Raw genomic sequence first — 19,172 nt, forward strand, 5'->3', positions numbered from 1 at the left:
TGGTGTGGGCAAGGGTCTGACGGAGATCCGGAGTGGATGGTGTTCATGGTCTTGATGGTGTCGTTGTTGTTGATGTTGGTCCAGGACAGCAGGCGGTTGGTGAGGATGGTGGTCGTGGGGGTGGAGGTCTCAGTAGTTGTCGGTGCGGTCATGGCGTTGAAGCTGTCGTGGATGTCTGTGATCTTGCGATGGAAGAAGGTGGCCAGTGAGTCGCACAGGTCTTGCGAAGGTGGGATGTCGTTGGTGTTTCTAGCTGGGGTTGGTGAGTTCCTTCACGATGTTGAAGAGCTCTTTGCTGTTGTGTGCGTTGTTGTCTAGGTGGTCTTTGAAGGAGGCTCTTTTGGCTGATCTGATGAGGTGATGGTGTCGGCGGGTGGCGTTCTTGTGGGCTGCGTGGCTGTCCGGTGTTTGTTCACGGAGCTAGTTCTTCTCCAGCTTTCGGCAGGTTTGATTGGAGGCCTGGAGGTCGTCAGTGAACCAGCTGGCTCTCTTGCTGGTGTGACTGTTGGAGGGTGTCTTGAGCGGGGCGAGGGTGTTGGCGCAGTCGTCGATCCACTGTCTGAGGTTGCGGGCGCGGTGTCGGGGTCGGAGGGGTCAGCGTGTGGGCTCTGGGCGAGGGTGGTGGTTAGCTGGTCTTCGGTCTCTTTGCTCCAGCAACGGCGAGGCATCTGTTGGGTGCGGTGGTGCGTGGTGGGTTTCCAGAAGGTGAAGTGGACGCAGCGATGGTCGGTCCAGTGGAGTTTGGTGGTGTGGTTGAAGGAGACGTGGGGGCTTGCGGAGAAGATGGGGTCGAGTGTATGGCCGGCAGAGTGGGTAGGTGTTGTGATGAATTGTCTGAGTCTGAGGTTGGCTAGGTTGTTGATCAGGGTGGTGGAGTTGGTGTCGTCGTTGTTCTCGAGGTGAAAGTTCAGGTCCCCGAGGAGGATGTAGTCCGTGGAGGCGAGGGCATGTGTGCTGACGAGGTCGGCGATGGAGTCGCTGAACTGTGGTCGGGGTCCGGGGGGTCTGTAGACGAGGGTTCCTCTGAGGGTGGTGTTGGGGTCTGTGTGGATCTGGAAATGCAAGTATTCGGCGGTGCTGAGTGTGTCATCGGAGTTGGTAGAGACCTTGGGGGTGGACTTGTGGACGATGGCGATTCCTCCTCCAACTTAGTTGGTGCGGTCTCTGGGGGTGATCTTGTAGCCGTCCGGGATGGTTATGGCGATGTCGGGTGCCGAGGAGTCGTTCAGCCATGTCTCTGTCAAGAAGGCAACGTCAGGGGAGGACGTGTCGAGCAGGTCCCAGAGTTCGCGTGTTTCCTTGCGGAGCGGGTGTTCCAGAGTATGCAGCGGAGGAGGTTGAGTCCAGTCCGTGTTGGCGTATTGGCGTCTCTGGTGCTGGTGAAGCTGCAGTTCCGGCAGGAGAAGGGTCCTTTGATGTGCTTTGGGGCGGCCTGGAAGCAGGTGTGTTGCCGTCCGGTGTTGAGTGCGTGGAGGGTGCTGGCATCGTAGCGGAGTCAGGCGTAGTGGCGTTCATGGGGGCCAGAGGTTCTGGCACAGGGCGCGGTCTAGGCGCGGACGGGCGCAGACGGGCTTGCCTTAGCCATGCCAGCGGTGCGGCCGCCATAAGAAGGGGAGGGAGGAGGCTGCTGGGAGGGGGGAAGCAGGGGGCGGGGCCGCAGGGGACGCAGCAGTGGGAAAACAGTGCAGGAATGGCGAAGGAACAGAAGGCAAAGGGGCACAGGGCACAGAATAGAAAAAACGGGGAACAAGGAGGAAGAAGCGCTAAGCAGATAAGGCATTACAATTACAGAGGAAACGGGGGCAAAGGGGCACCGGGCACAGAATAAAAAAAGCGGGGGGAAGAAACAGTAAACAAATAATGCAGAACAGATACAATTATGGAGGGAACAGGGGCAGAGGGGCATGGGGCAAAGAATAAAGAAGCGGGGAACAAGGGGGAAGAAACGCTAACAAATAAGGCAATTTACATTACAAGAACAGATAGGAAGCAAGACAATTACAGCAAGACAAAAACCTACCTACGGCCTACCACTGGCCACCAGGGATGAGGCGCAGGTGGCAGCCTGGGGGTGGAGGAAGACCTCAAATTCTCCTCAGCAGCGGCAGCTGGGGCTAAGGCAGGACACACAGGCGGTGCTGTGCGGCGTGGGGAGCGACCTGCCTAAGAAGGGTCAAGGGTTGCTCTCCTCACCGTGCAACGGCCGCCATAAGAAGGGGAGGTGGAAGGTGGGAGGGGGGAGCGGACGAATGGGCGAGCGGGGGGCAGGCCGCAGGGGACGCAGTGGTGGGAAAACGGGGCAGGAACGGCAAAGGAACAGAAGGCAAAGGGGCACAGGGCACAGAATAGAAAAACGGGGAACAAGGAGGAAGAAGCTCTAAGCAGATAAGGCAATTTACAATACAAGAACAGATAGGAAGCAAGACAATTACAGCAAGACAAATACAGCAAGACAAAAACCTACCTACGGCCTACCACTGGCCACCAGGGATGAGGCGCAGGTGGCAGCCTGCGGGTGCAGGAGGGCCTCGAATTCTCCTCAGCAGCGGCAGGTGGGGCTAAGGCAGGACACACAGGCGGTGCTGTGCGGCGTGGGGAGCAACCTGCCTAAGAAGGCAAAGCTGTCCTAGTCCGCACGGACAACATGACAGCTATGTACTATATACAAAAACAGGGGGGGGCACACTCTCTCCACCTGTCGCACCTAGCACAAGCCATTTGCAATGGGCCATACACCACAAGATTTATCTCCTGGCAGAGCATTTTCCAGGAGTAAACAATCAGATTGCAGACCATCTCAGTAGACAGAGGCAGCAAATCCACGAGTGGGAACTTCATCCCCAAGTTCTCCTCCCCTACTCTCAGGAATGGGGATTTCCTCACACAGACCTGTTCGACACAGCACAAAACGCAAAATGCCCAAACTTTGCCTCCAGGTTCCCACATCCGCTCTCCAAAGGCAATGCCTTATGGATGAACTGGTCAGGGATATTTGCTTAAGCTTTACAGCCTCTCCCGCTCATTTCCCCAGTAGTTAGGAAGCTCAGGCAAACATCCCTCACACAGATTCTCATAGCTCCCAGTTGGCACGTCAACCCTGGTTCACCACCACGCTGGAGCTGTCAGTTATTCCACACCAAAAGCTGCATCTGACCTCCAGTCTCGTCACTCGGAGCCATAGAGAAATCAGGCAGTCATAGAGTTTGGTTATTTACAATTAACACCAGACTGTATGAATATCCTACTAGGGCATGTTATGCAAAAAAATGGAAATGGTTTGTTATCTATTGTAACACTAACAATATCAATTATCTTGATGCTTCTGTGCAGAACATCATCTGTTATCTGTTACATTTAGAGCAATCTGGACTAGCCTATACATCCATTCGCTTACATCTAGCAGCAGTAGCTGCATGCTTACAAAACAGACAACACTTATCTCGATTCAGAGTACCAGTGATTAAAGCCTTTATTGAAGGATTAAAAAGGGTGATACCGCCAAGAGTCCCACCTGCATCAGTATGGAACTTAAACATACTCCTTATAAGGCTAATGAGCCCACCATTTGAACCAATGCACAGGTGTCAATTACAATTCCTCTCATGGAAGGTTTCCTTTATTATCGCAATCACTTCACTAAGGAGAGTTGGTGAACTCCAGGCATTAACTATACAAGAGCCTTTCTTTCTTCAAACCAATCCTAAATTTCTTCCTAAGGTAGTTTATGCTTTTCATATCAATCAATTAGTTGAGTTACCTGTGTTCTTTCCTCAACCTGATTCTGTAGCAGAACGAGCTCTACACACACTTGATGTAAGAAGACTTCTACTATACTATGTGAAAAGACCAAAGAATTTTGCAATACAAAGCAACTTTTTGTTGCTTTTCCACCACAACACAAAGGCAACCCCATATCTAAATCAGGCATTGCAAGATGGATTGTGAAATATATCCAGACATGTTATGTGAAAGCGAAAAGAACTTTGATTAATACCCCCTAGAGCGCATTGCACTCGCAAGATAGAGGCTACTATGGCCTTCTTAGGGAATATTCCCCGAGCTGACATCTGTAAGGCAGCAACATGGTTTACACCGCACACATTCACCAAGCACTATTGTGTAGATGTGTTAGTGAGGCAACAGCCTAATGTAGGCCAGATAGTACTTAAAACACTGTTTCGAACAACTGCAACAAATACAGGTAAGCCACTGCTTTGGGAGTATACTCCTGTATAGTCCATGCAATGAATGTGATCTACAGCTCACATGCCTCGAACAGATGTTACTTACCCAGTAAGCATCTGTTTTAGGCATGTAGAGCTATAATTCACATTTGCCCGTCTGCCTCCCCGGGTACCTGTAGTTGTTGTAGTTCTCACTTTATATACATACGGATGGACATCTCTATTCTACACTAACTAACTCCCTTCTCACCCTCTGCGGGAAAACAATCTAACAATGGATTCAATGCCCATGCGCACTATCACCAAAAGGAGGAGTCGCCTTACCTTGTGACTGGAAAGACTTCTTCGAACAAAAACAAACATCTGGACCCAACACTAGATGGCAGGAGTATGGAACGCATGTGAATCTGCAGCTCTACATGCCAAGAACAGATGCTTACTGGGAAGTAACATTATCCTTTTGTTAAATAATAATGTAAATTATTTGTATATATTTATTTTTAATTTAGAACAAAAATTGCTACAGTACTTTTAACTTAATTTTGAATTAAAAAATTACCTTTGAAAAGAAGATTTATTAATAAAATGAAAACCCCTAAGGTAAAAAAAAAATATTTTTTATTATATATGAATAATTATTACACATAATGTATAGAATTAAAAGTAATTTAATTACATTTTAATAAAAGTTACATTTTTTAATCTTAATTTATTATTTTAATCATCAAGAAAAAACATAATTCAAGACACATAATTTTCAGCAGTACCCAGTATTGTGATCATCTCACAGATTAGCAGCACACAACAGCAAGTCATTAAAACAATAATGTTCCATGTTTGGTGAGTGGTAATTCTGGTGATGCAATTACATCCTCCCATTACCACCCCCAACAGTTAAATAGTACATATCACAACTCCTTACTTCCTCCATTCCTCCCATGCCCACCTCCTGAGCCCACTCCATGTATATCCTTATCTTCCACCATCTAAGTAACATTCATTTTTAAATTCAAAGAAGCTTATTAAAATGTATTAAACGTTTTATTTTTAAATAATGTTTAGCAATAAGTTACATTTACATTTTTTACTATTTTAAATAATGTCATTTAATTTAAGAATATTTCCTACTGTGTTCTATTTAAAGTCCTTTCCCCCTTTATTTTCCATCTGATGGTACTGCAGTATCAGTGGTTCCCCATGTATGGTGCTGGACTTACTACTGTTCATCTTTGGCACTAATAACTTGCATTTAAAGATTTGGCTCCGGGTGGAGACATGTGAGTCTACACTTTTGAGTAACTTTACGCTCGTAAATGGTGAATAGAAAAAAGTAATAAAGTTACTCAAAAGTGTACGAGTAAACTTACACATGCATATCACTCACAAGTGTAATTTACTTTTATGAATTGCCCTGACTGTTTCTAGACTGTGGGGTGGAAGAGCAGAAGATTATGCTCAAGCAAGGCAAGAAAACCAACAAGAATAAACTTCTGATGTTCGATACTCGTTGACACAGCTGCCCTGATTATGGAGACCAGCCTCTGCATATGTAAACAGGCAATCCTGAATCTTGAGAAATAAAGCATTGGTAAGGTCTCCAGTGGTAAAACATGTATACAGCCACAGCCAATTCACTGAGCATCATCCATTGGGCAGTAGGTAGACTACCATCCTCCTTACAACCTAGAAAGGCCTTTTACTCCAAGCTGCCAGCATCTTCCACAATTTCAGGCTTAACCTCCCAGACCAGGAGATGGCCATTCTGGGGGAGACCAAGTTTGTCCCTTAGGGTTGATTCTTTGGGGACTATATGAAGAAGAAAGGGTGCACTCAGGTCCCACAGCTCCGCTGATTATGCGGAGTGGCAGTGAAACTGTGGAGTCTGCTTTCACTTAAAGCATGTTCTTTTGGGTCCCCAACATTATTGGAAGTCAACAACAAGAGACTGGACACCCTAAGCTGCAGTCTCACTTTGCACACAAGTGGTATCTTCACCAAGAAGTCCTTAACCCCACATTTAAGGCCTGTGTGGACCCAGCCATAGCCATCGATAACTTTGGTGACCGAACAGAACTGAAAATCCAGCCATATCACCAAGGCAAAGAGCGGTGTTCCTAGATAATGGCTCGATATTGGAGTAGACAAGAAAACGCGTGTATGCCTTTCCTATCTCTTGGTTTGCAGGAGTTATGAAAATAACAAGTACAGCCCTTTGTTGCACTTGCTATTTTAGTGACTGCAGCATAGTCCCAGGAAACCTGGTTCTCATTAGAGAAAAAACGTCCACCTCTCTCAGAGGTGGTGATCTTCAGTCCTTAGAGGAAGAGAGTATCCTACATCCCTCCCTGCAATGTCTCAGCTTATTGGCAGGGTTACTGAGGAGCTATTCCTTGCCCACCTTAACCTCTCTACAGAGAACTTGGTATGTCCTGGGATGTCCCCCAGCAAAGTACTGTGAAGGAGTGAGTAGCAGAGTTTCTGCACTTGGGCCTTATCAAAGAACACTACCACCTTGTGTTGGGAATATCAACAAATACTCAATTGAAGCTAGTGTCTCTTAAGATTACTTTTGCGGCTATTGCATCAGAAACAAGCATCAGTATGCTAGTCCCTATAATATATTTCATTGTGATAATGTGGTCTTTTGAAACAATATTTTCCTTAAATGGTTAACTTTATCACCTTTGTGGCAATACCAGTAATCTTCCTTAGCCAAGTAGCTGTCTTTGCAGCCTGCTTAGCGTGTCTATTCCAAGATGGCTACGACTTTTTGTCCTGTTACCATTTTCCGAAATAACCTATTCATGACTTTCTTTAGGTCTAATGCACAAGGCACCAGTTCCTATTCCTTCATTCAAGAATGCTGTGCTAGCAAAAGTTCACAGTGATGGAAGTGGCACTGAGATAGTGAGAATGTGCAAAGGCTGATGGATCTAAAGCATGTTCTTTTTGGTGGCTGACGGGGTTTCTCTTTAGCTTCCGACACTGTAGTTTATTGCGTAGTCAGAGTTTTTCCAAATTGTGACAGCATGTTTGGGTGATGCCACTGGATGCTCTGCTCTTTTACCAGTGATGGGGTGCAACAAATAACAGACCCTCTTCCATGTTACTCCCAGTTGGTGATCCCAGTGCAGTCGTTCATGGCTCACTATGGTCTTCCGAATATTTACTTTGGCCTACTCGAAGGCTGTATGCATAGTTGCGGACTGTGAAGGCTATTGACACTTGAGTTGTATTTGCACACCTCAGTCAGATAGGAGCATCATTGTACCACACACATTACCCAACAGTGTGTCACAGAGTAAAATGCACGAGCTACAATGTCTGTCCCAAAAGGAAATACATGTAATGGTGACCTAAAAATTAACACAATTCTATGCCCCTATTCTTAACCCAACCACTATGATTGAACCCCCTCACATTACATCCATCAAAGAGTGCAGAGCCTAGATCACAGATTTCATGAGCATCTCTCTCAAAGAGTTCATAATACCCGCGTTGTAAAATAAATACATCAACTGCGACAAATCTGCCATTTTGTCCCACTCATATCTGTAAACTGAGCTACGTTGCTGAATGTGATCCCCCATAACCTAGGTCACCAAAAGACCCCACAGAAACTCCATGAGAACCAGGTTATTGCTTAAGGACTGATTTCTTTAACCAGTATATGGTAACCCATGCTCCCTATATTCAGCAGACTACAGTCTTATAGTCAACAGGTATGGTATCTTCTAAGCCTTGTGAAGAATCCACAAACGACCTTAAGGATTATACTATTTAAATCTTCCTTAAAATAAATTGATATCCAATGAACTGATACTGTTTTGCAAAACTTGTGTTGCTGTCCACAGCTTCAAGTGCTGCATTAACTGTGGCTAGGGTCTCTCGGTAATCGGCCAATAGCAATGCAAATGTCTCCCAGAGAAAATGCCCACTGTCGGAACAACCTGATCTTTCATGATCAGTGAGGAATTAGCCTCCACAGAGTTCTATGAAGTCACATCCTCCATTCCTCTCTTTGATACCGCAGAAGAAGTACCGCTGCACCTCCTTGTCCCATCCGCTAAGAACACATATGTGATTGTATTCTGCAATGTGTACCCTGGAAACGAAGCCTAACTCTCTGACTCTGAATAATAACCTAGATTTGAGAAATGTAGATACAGAAAGAAAAACAAAGTACAGTAAAGCAGCTCTTTTCCTACATCATGTTTGGCAAGCCATCTTTTGCCGACTGGCCGGTCCCTGCGTCTTGTGACTATTCAATGCATGTGCTAACATGCCAACAAATACATTGCATTTCCAGTTACAAAAATGACCGGCATTAAAGTGCATCCAATTTCTTGTACCAGCTTTTCTTAAGGATACTCAAAAAACCTGAAGATTTGTGAGTCTTGAGGTATTCTTACATATATAATCCAGGATCAATATCTCATAGTGCCTCTCCACCTGGTTTGGGCAGTGTCAGTACTCATTGATTTCAAATAGTTTTATTTAAGATTAATTCAAATGAATTCTTTGTATGTGGGCTTCAAAGGGACTGGTTAGGCAAGCCCTGGCTTTGCCTTGCTGTGCAAAGTAAGCAGATGTTGACTTGGAAGAAACAGGCTGTTAAAACCAGTTTCGGTTATTGCATGGCTTGTTTTACTTATTCCCATGTGATAATAGCACATAGAATAAGTTTGTCCAGAGGCACTGACTCTGCTCTGTTCCTTCTGCTGAAAGAGCGCTAGTTACTTAAGACAACCCATAGCATTGCGCCCTTTCAGCACCGCGCTTGATGCCTTTAGGACTCTTATGCCATATGGAGAACCAAGAACTCAGTCAATTTTGTGTCGTTGGTCCCTCGACCTCCATGAAGTCCAGGAGCGGCTCAGAAAGTCGCAGTTTTGGTAGATGAGCACCCCTGCCAGGGCGAGGCCAATGCCCACATAGCTGAACAGAGTCAAGACGCCACCAAAGAGAATCCTCGACAGGATGAGGTTGACAGCCAGGTTTAGGTTCCCCAGGATATGGATGGTGACAGCCGATGTCAGCGCGATGACCTGAATGCTGGCCAGGTTGTAGAGGACTGACCCAAGGCAGCTGAGGAGGACGAAGAGCCAGAGCCTGTTGTCGCAATGCGGCGGGATGTCCCATGCCTTGCCGAGCTCCAGGAATGCGGCTGCAAGGAAGAGGATGAAGAAGCTGGGAATGGACATCAGATAGAGCAAAGTCACCGAGTTTATTTTTTCTTCTTTTAGAATGCTACCTGCAAAGAAAAAGTGCAAAAGAGATGTTATTACAACTATGTAAAGCACCTACGGCAATTCACACTCAATGGACATTGTCTGAGGGACAGTATTCACTGGAATATTTGTTAAACTTCACATCTAAATATGGATTTCGGTCTCTCAACTCAGTAAGAACTAACCCCAAGCAACTTGGGGGGTTACCATCTTACACTCCCTAGTTGAGGGTGACATACTGTGTCAGTGGGTTAAAGTTACAGGAGTGGGTTTATACATTTGCTGATAACATACCTGTGCTTTGGGCCACCTCTCATGGGTGCTGTCAGAGCCTGTATGGTTCTGAATCAAGAGGACCCAGTGCACCACATACACATTCCGCACACTAGTCCCTTTTTGCCCACCCCCAGTGTAGGAACTCTGGCTTACATGTCTAAGATACTTAGAAAGTTTAATCTAATTAGCGTACAGGTATTGGTTGGGCATATGCAGGATTCTAGACGGGAATGTCTTCGGAAGAATGCAAGGTGTTTTCGTACTTCTGTAGGTAACCTGCTCATAAAAAGCGATGAACAAAGACTCCATTTTATTAGTGTCTGTGGCCTCTCACTGTCTGGCACAGTCTTAGAGGAGTTTAAAAAGGCCTGAGAGCACTGGGTCCTGTATTGGACTTAGAATGCCACAAAAAGAAGGTACTGTGGCATTTCTCTTTTTCTCATATTCTAAACCACAAGTTAGGATGCTGGACGCTGAAAAAGACATTTCGAATAACCGACCAGTAGCAGTGGAAGAGGACATTTTGGAAGCACGCCAACCAATGTCTGCACACATTCTTCCAATGACCTCCCAGGGCCATGTCTGGAAAAACGTCTAGAAGCACACTAGAGAGTATGTACTCTAAAAATAGGAGTATAATTAATCAAACAGCACAGTATACTGTTGTGCTCCAGGTGATGTTAAGTGCATGTTGGAGGGCTTAGTCTAGACCTAACGGGAACCTTGTGTATCCGCACCACAGGATACCGGGTTATGGAACATTTATGGACTATGAATAGTGTGCCACCTATGAAATCCTTGTCCTTTGCATCCTAATCATGCACAAATCCCTACACCTCTGCCATGTCCTGCATTGTTTTAAATTATGGTCCGCTAAGATCTTCAAGTTTTCCATTTCCAGCGAAGTAGCCCCTATCATATGAACGAATTGTATGCATTTTGGCAGTGACTACATCCATTTGGAACAAATTGATAAACCTGGATTCTGTACCAATTGTCAAGATTGTTTAAAAGCTTGGACTTCTGGTTAGTACCATACAGAGTGGTGTGCATAATGGTTTGTTCACCTTCTTTTCATTGTCTCCATCTTCTGTAGGCCCCTATGGGTTCTTACAATGTGGTCAATTCCACATTTCAGTGTCAGTGAGTAACACCCATTCCTTAAGATCTTCCATGGCGCTCCATGAGTTCACATTCAGGGTGACTAGTATAGTCCTATGGAGCACTGCATTGTTTAAGGCAAAACTACTTGTAGAGCAAACACACAACACATTGGGACAATGCCCCTGCTTAATTTGTAAAAGAATAAGTGCTACGGCACAGAATTTACTCCAAAGCCTGAGACTGGGCCTATCAGATGTTGAGGGTGCTGTAAACTAATGTTGTGCAGCATTGGTTCCACCTCAGGCCTCTTTCATCCTGTTTCTTCTGATGCATTGATGGCTTTTGAGACCACAGATAGCAAGGGGAATGCCAGGACAAGACCAGTAAGCAACTGTTGCTCCTAATTGATATCAGAGAACAAAACTATGAGGCCTAAGTAATCAAAAACATTTTGAAATGATCATTCTGTGTCTTTCTCCTTCTGTTGCAGAGTTCCTTAAAGTACATAGGATCTGCGCTTTTGGACAACATAAACAAAGGGATTGGTGGATTGACTGATTCCGGACACCCCCAAAGGATATGTTAGCCTTTAGACCAGCTAGCTCACAGTGCCACCATAAGCCTCCTAACCTTACCAAGGAGCGAATAGTTTCTGGCAACTATCGAACATGACAACCCTTGATCCTTCAGGGATCGTGGAAAAGGTGCAGTACTTTTTCACTCAGTCAATCATGCTCACTTAGTCTCAGAGATACACAGAATAAACGATGGGACGTTTTCAATAAGCATTTATTGAACCAGCGTCATTCTAGTATAAAACTGTTTGCTACGACAATCATTAGACAGAAACATTTGTATAAGATTACAAGCACCAACAGAGTAAATAAAAGGCAGAATTCCACTATGGTGCTAAAGCAGTGAACATGTGCAGGCATATAGATACATGACAGTAATCAAGCATACTCCTATGATGCAAACCCTACCTAAGTGTACCTAGCATGTATGTGAGTGTAGAGCCAAGAATCCCCTGGGAAAGAGCCAACCCCATTACCTGATGGAACAGAATTAAGGACCCTGTCTTGGTCTCGATTTGGACCACTGTGTGCAGGAGCTTCTGCGTGCAGGGACCTCAGCATCTTGTGTCAGCATGGAAGCATCTCCTCTGCCTATCAAGTGGTGGTATGGTTCTTTTATACCATAAAGATAGCCTTAGGGTTGCTTACACAATCGATATGTTGTGAGTACGATTATGTAAATGAGCCTAAATATATACCTGCAATTTTGCATAGTAGTTATTTTGCTGTAGGATGAAGATGAGCATGACTTTTATACAGAGTATGTTAATCCTGGTATGTATGTCATGTGCACTGACTTTTCTAAGAATCCTCATGCATAATGAATTAGGCTAGTTTCAAGAAAACCGATCGACATTTATTCAGCACATAACTGGGTAAAATGTCAGTGCTAGAACCGTTATTCAGAGCAAGGTAAGACAAATATGCATAAAAGGTCATGTAGCTACCTAGATTGGGGTACACAACACTTCGCTCTTCTTTCAATGTACAGTTATGAACTTTTCACTCTTTCTGACAGAGATTTAATTTTTCTCATGAGGAGTTAGGAAAAACATCAGTACAGCCAAATGATTACTAGAGATATGATTTGATTGAATTTGATTCAGTAGTTGCAGAATGCGCTCTTCTTGCTTGGGGGTATCTAAGCAATGATCGAACAGTCAATGCTACAAAGCAGTGATTAAAAACTTCAAGAACCTGAGGAGAAAAGGCACAAAATTCAACATAACAAGAAGGAGTGTAGTGTTATCATAAAACAAAAGAGGATTGAGGAGGGAACAGATGTAAATCTGTAGACCATACCACATCTGGTGCCTAAATGAGATAAGCAGGGGATCAGCGGCATCATGTATGTTTCCAACACTTTTCCTGGGGTTGGAGTTAACCAGCACAAGAGTGGGCACACATCCCTGGTTAATTGTACAAAGTATATTCTAGAAAATGTATCACTCATACTCACTATGGGGTGTATATATGTAATTAGTAGTCGAGCCTGCTCTTCAGGGGCAAGGAAACCCTATTTACATAAATCACTCTTGGGTCCTAAATCAACTCCTTTTCAGTAGGGTACGTGCCATGCTCAGAAAGTGTAACTTATCTCACTTTCTCCCCATAACATATCTGTGTATTACGCTGTTTTATGTTCTAGGTTACTCCCAATACAAACTCCTTAAATAAAATATGTTCATCTAATCTAATCTAAGGGACTTGTAAAGCACATGACTACCCAGAGGCTTCCTGGCACTACACCATCCAGCTTAACCCTAAAACTGGCTCCCTGAGGAAATATGAATTTTGTGATCAGTTATGTCCCCTATCGTAGACCCCAACGGCTCCATGTGCATGCTATAAGTACATGTATGTTCCCTCCAGTTCCAGTTTTGAAGACGCAAATACATGTGCGTCCACCGTCAACATGTCCTCTTTCAGATCCGCCATGAATGGATCAGATATTCCATTCCTAAGTATGAAAGGCCACCGACTTTATGTGGTTCACTTTCCACATTTTACAGATTCAGGCGAGTAGGCCCAGAATTCTGTCATCAAGTCTTTTCCTGCCTTCTGCCTCTGAAAGCTCCAGTCTGAGCCTGCATCTGTATCCATGAACTTTGTCCTACTCCCTGCGCGGCTAACGGTGCCTGATCCAGCCTGTTGCCTGCCAAAAACTGTATTTCACCTTCAAGATTATCTGCTCCGCTCCTCATCCGATGCATTCCTGTCTAGTAGTTTAGGTAAACATTCCTCCAGCTACCGTGCAAAGGGCCAGGCCTCGCTGTCCACATGCAAGTAATTCATAGCCCCCGTTACCATGGAATATTCCTACCCCCTCGCATCTCATGTAGACACTTAGACGCTTGTACACGCACTAACAGTCAGTATAGAATAGATTCTATCCTAGAGACCTTTCCTTTTGGATAACACAGTTCTTTAAACATAGGATATTAGATATGATTTGGGATTAGGTTGACATGACCCCCCAGACTTCTGTCTCCACATGTAGAGCTAAATGTCAAGTCCCCTTCACCCTCTAGTTGCACGTCAATCACACGTCATGCGGCTGCGCGCGCATCTCTGCCAAATATTTCTGCTGACATTACAGGATTCTTTTATGGATCCACCCACTTGTGACATCATGTATAATGACGTTTACTAAGTTACGCCTATATGTCCGCCTCTATTAGTTACGTATGCACATTTTATCTGTATTATCAGCTGTTACGCCTCTTGCATCTGTTTCACTGTAATGCATTTCCTATAAAACTAATTATCTGTCAATAATGTATGCCCTTCCTTCCTGAACTTTCGTGGTGATGGAATAGAAGCCTGCAATTCGAATTGTATTCCTTTGTATAGGAATAAAGCCTTTTAGAACCTCTAATACCACGGATTCTGCCTCTTATATTTACTGAGTTATTCTTACTAGACTTTACCGCATAAAAAATAGTACCGGTAATGAAATATTTACCACATAAATTGGCGCCCGAACAGGGACACTTTCTCATCTCACGCGCCGGAGGTGCGTTGCAGGCCCGGTCTCCTGCCACAGCTGAACGGACAAAAACGCGTACCTGCAGGATTTCCTGTATCTCCCTCCGGCCAAGCGGGGGCGACTGAGGCTGCGATCAACACCCAGACGAGGCGGTGAGACGTGCGAAGTATCCCGACCAGAGCCTAGCTGAGAGAGCAAGATCCGAGGTATACAGAGGCCCACCAGGTTCCGAAGTTCCGAGTCCAATCAAGTCGAGTCCAGTCCGGTCCAGTTTCAGTTCCGTTCCGAGGCCTTCCGTTCCGAGCTACCCGGTGAGTACCATTACCGGGGAGGCATTTAACGTGCACATAGTCTGTGCCGGTCAAGACGGGTTTGGGTACACAAATCCGGTCTGCACTGTTTCAGCAGTGTATCTGTACTGTTTAGCAGTATATATAGTATATCTTGCATATAAATAAGTATTATCTAATGTCAGTATTATGTCAGTAACTAGTTTTCTATTAGTTATCATCGTTCGTTAAAACTGTTAAGTGTTAAATGTTTTAATACGTTCTATATATTGTGGTGTGAATGACTGTTCATTATTGTGTTCATTGTATAAAGTGTGTTCTAGTAACCGTCTAAAAATGCCGCTCTTTTCGAAATTAAGACAGATCAAAACCAGAAAAGGGGTACTCGAAGAAGCTGTTCCCATCCCACCTAGGGACACTCCAGGGTACTTTATGTATCATAAGCATGGCCTAGATGCCGTATTATTTCTTGATTTATGGGTGGACTACACCAAGGATTTGCCAGAAAATCAGAGATGGCCCGCAGCGGGGACCTGGGATGCAGATTGCATCATGAGAGTAGAAGAAGAATTATGAAAAAAGAAAGCCAGACAGTCACAGAAAGATGCCATTGAATTATGGCGTAAAGAATCATATAGACGTACAGAAAAAGCGCTCAGACAGGAAGAGAAAGGTAGAGAGAATTCAAATAAAACCCGAGAAAATCTATTAATTGAGGAAGGTACCCGAGTAAAATCAGAACAAGTAGATAGACAAAGAAATACTCTTATGAATGGTATGTATCCTCTTCTGGCCGAAGGGTTACCTAAGGCTATCCCGGAAATACCAAAAGACTTAACTCCTCCATTGCTCCCGATAAAAGCACATCCCAAAACACATCCCAAAACAGCAAAGGACGTTTTCCTTTCCTCCTATTTAGATGACGTAGCGCCCGAGTATGCTAATGCCATGCCACCCACACCACTTGCCGATGGTGTTCAACACCAAGAGCATCCGTCTGTATCCCCGCAACTACAAACTCCTACACAAGTTCCCACAGGTCTGTCCGTTTCTACAGTTTTTCCCACATCTACAATCTCTATCCTACGTCCAACGAATCCTTTCGTGCCTAGCACCTCAGATGGTGCTACAGGAGGTACGACAGACATGTTTGCCACACCGCCGCGAAATAAACAGACCCTTAGAGATTTAGCACTCCAACGTACACCCCAATTAGCGACATCCGACATGTTTAAAGAACAGCTTGTGGATTGTAGATACGATCCAGTGCCAGGTAGACAGGACAAATTGCTCATATCATCACTACGTATACGACGAGCTACATTGTATTTAATGACGATACCAGGAATGGTTGAACACCTAGACGATATATATCGCTTTGTCCAAACAGGGCGAGGTCCAGAAAGTATTAACGAAGCTATGGAATACCAGAAAGTGGATGTACAAAGACAACTACTACGTTTCTTCATAAATTGCGTGATTAGGAACCAAGACAGACCTGGGGCAGATCATGATACCATGCAAAAACTTGCCAAATGGGGTCAGAACATATCAGAAGAGAAACATGATAGACAGACGTGTATAATCGCCATGTATCGAAAGATCCGCAAGGAAGTAGAACGAATACATAAAGAAAGACGAGAAGCAGACAGAGTTGAATCAGAGGAAGAGGAGGAGCAAGACTCAGAACAAATAGAAACGATAGCTTATGTAGGTAGAGGAAGACCCCATAATAATACTAGAGGCTTTAATGACCCGATACGTCCAATACGTCCAGAATATAATAGACATTTTCCAAACCCTATGTTAAATACAAGATCCCCTGAGCACCTATTCCTAGCCGTTGATAAATTACTCCGAGATCGAAGGGGGTACCATATGCTCGATTCCATGGACGAACAAGAATTAGCCAGGTCAGCAGTACAATGGGCTGATAGTCCCAGCGAATACAATGATGATGCACTAGCACACACGTTTCTGAATCTTGACCCCTACGAACAGCGTTTAGCTAGTATATACATGATTCAACACCTCCTTATATTATATAAAAGCCAACACTCCGATCCAGGACCCTTACCTGACATATTGACAGAACTACTCACGTATAAATGGAGAGGGTCAGGTACTGATTTAATTAATGAAATTCTAGAATTCCGAAACCAGTATATAGCTTTCGTATGCCCAGAACACGTTCCAGTTCCCATCACGGGAAGAAAAATGTATCACATAGATAGACAGAACCCGTTACGCGAAGTACACCCAATCAGAGGTGACGGTAATAACTTTACACGCGTGTTTGTGTACACGCCCATAACTAAAATGGAATTATTAGAAATGAAAAAAGTAGTACCCGGCCCTGACAAGGATCCAGCAGGTTTCCACCGTGAAATAAAAGACATGTTACTCATGGGAGAGTATACCTACCCCGACATTATGAAAATATTGAAAGTCCTATTACCCGCCGGTGTTTATGAGAAACTCAAAGAAAAGGAATGGGAGGTGGGAGACCAAAAGATAGATTGGACAGCATTAGAAAACGAAGAAAGGGCCCGAGCTGCAGGAGCAGGGCTTGGGGAAAAGACTACAGCACTACCAGGGCTACTAGTGCAGGTACTGCCACGTTTATTAACTACGAAAAAGGAAGACTGGGGTGCAATATCAGCCTGTAAACAAAAGCCAGATGAAGACACTAGTGATTTCTATTCCCGATTTGAAAAATGTTTTGGTATAAATAGTGGCATAAAAGCCAGTAGTGAGTCATATCCACATCTGTTTGTGACAAAATTAGTTGAAAATTCTCTGCTACAAGTCAAGAATAGAGTATTGAAATTCGAAAGTACCTGGCAAGGTAATACCCCATCACAGATGTTACAGATGTTACAATATCACCACAATAGAATTAGAGAAGAACAAGAACATGAACAAAGACGTATGAAAGATACAAAAATGAAAATGCTTGTTGCCCAGTCAGTTCCAGCCGATGGTCATCAAAAGGGTGATTCCGCAGGTCCTACGAAAGGGACATGCAACTATTGTAAACAACAAGGTCATTATATACACGATTGTCCAGTCCTGAAACATAATATTGCTACAGGTAGAACCCAGGAGAGACCACGTCCACCTAGACAGGATCAGAATCAACAACAAATCCCTCAGCATGCACAACCTAGGTTAGCTCCGCAACAGCTAGCTCCGTAACAGGCAGCTCCACAACAAACCGTAGCAACACCACAAACGCAGCCTATTGCTGCAACACAAGCAACAACACAACAGATGTATCAGTACGCACAAGCAGATTATCCCGATTATCAGCGATATACATGAAATAGCCTAGAGAGGGAAGTTGGCTTACCCCTTATTGAGGTTCCTGTAGACCAAGAGGGACCTTATGTACATAGTGAACTATTAGGGGAAGACAGAAAGTTTTTACTTGATACAGGGGCAAGCAGAACAACTATAAAACGCAGTGAAGTTCCAGGGGCACCCCTCTCAGGCTCACAGAATATTTCCCTTGGATTCTCAGGAAAACCTATCATTAACGAAGTAACACAACCTCTTCCACTGACGGTTGGTCCATTGACACGTACTACAGATTTATTGCTTACTAAATCATGTCCAGAAAACTTGTTAGGTATAAAAACATTGAAAGCTCTAGGAGCTATAATATGTTGTTCTCCGGAAGGAGTACGACTATTTTTACGTGACTTTAAAGGTCACTACGTGTCCAGAGACATGGATCACCGACTGCAGAATTTACCTACACATTTATGGGCACAAGGCCCCACTGATGTTGGTTGCATGAATATTACACCATATCGTGTCACACTGAAAACAGGAGTAGTACTACCACGAATGCGACAATACAAGTTACCACCAGATGCTGTTGTGGCTTTGCTGCAAATCATTGACGAGCTCATTGCACAAGGAGTGGTTGTCGAAACCGACTCCAATATATGTAATTCCCCGATAATTCCGATTCTTAAAAGAACGGATCCAAAAGCACCACCAGTATATCGATTAGTTATTGATCTGCGCGAATTAAATAAATGTATTGTACCACAATACCCTGTGGTCCCAGATATCTCTTCATTACTAACAGCTATTGACTCAGAAGCAACGTTCTTCACTGTAATTGATCTCAAAAATGCTTTCTTTAGCGTCCCAATAGATCCGGAAAGTCAATATCTGTTCGGATTCAGTTTAAATGGACGAAGTTTTAAATTCACACGCGCACCTCAAGGATTTACAGAAAGCCCCAGCATCTATAGCCAAGCACTGAAACGAGAACTTGACAGTATCCACATGCCAGTTAACACTGCCTTGCTTCAATATGTCGATGATCTGCTGATCACCGCCCGAAGCGAACCTGAATGTGAAAAAGCGTCACTGACGGTTTTGAAATTTCTGGCCGACAAGGGGCACAAGGTGTCCCCTTCTAAGCTGCAATTCTGTGTCCAGCGAGTTGTTTACCTTGGGCACTCGCTGTCCAAGGAGGGAAGGCAGCTTACACCCGACCGCATCCA

The 19,172-nt window shown here is 44.5% G+C and overlaps 1 protein-coding gene across 1 annotated transcript in view; it reads right to left on the bottom strand.

Moving 5' to 3' along the window:
- Window positions 1–5,208: 5,208 nt before the first annotated feature.
- The window catches only part of SLC35E4 (solute carrier family 35 member E4), a 150,283-nt gene continuing 136,319 nt past the window's right edge, over window positions 5,209–19,172 (bottom strand). The window contains exon 2 of the mRNA XM_085633562.1: window positions 5,209–9,438. Coding sequence (XP_085489688.1) covers window positions 9,008–9,438 — 431 coding nt within the window. The 3' untranslated portion in view covers window positions 5,209–9,007. The remainder of the gene's footprint in view (window positions 9,439–19,172) is intronic.

Source organism: Triturus cristatus, chromosome 11 (assembly GCF_964204655.1).
Source record: "Triturus cristatus chromosome 11, aTriCri1.1, whole genome shotgun sequence".
In the NCBI taxonomy this organism is placed as follows: Eukaryota; Metazoa; Chordata; class Amphibia; order Caudata; family Salamandridae; genus Triturus; species Triturus cristatus.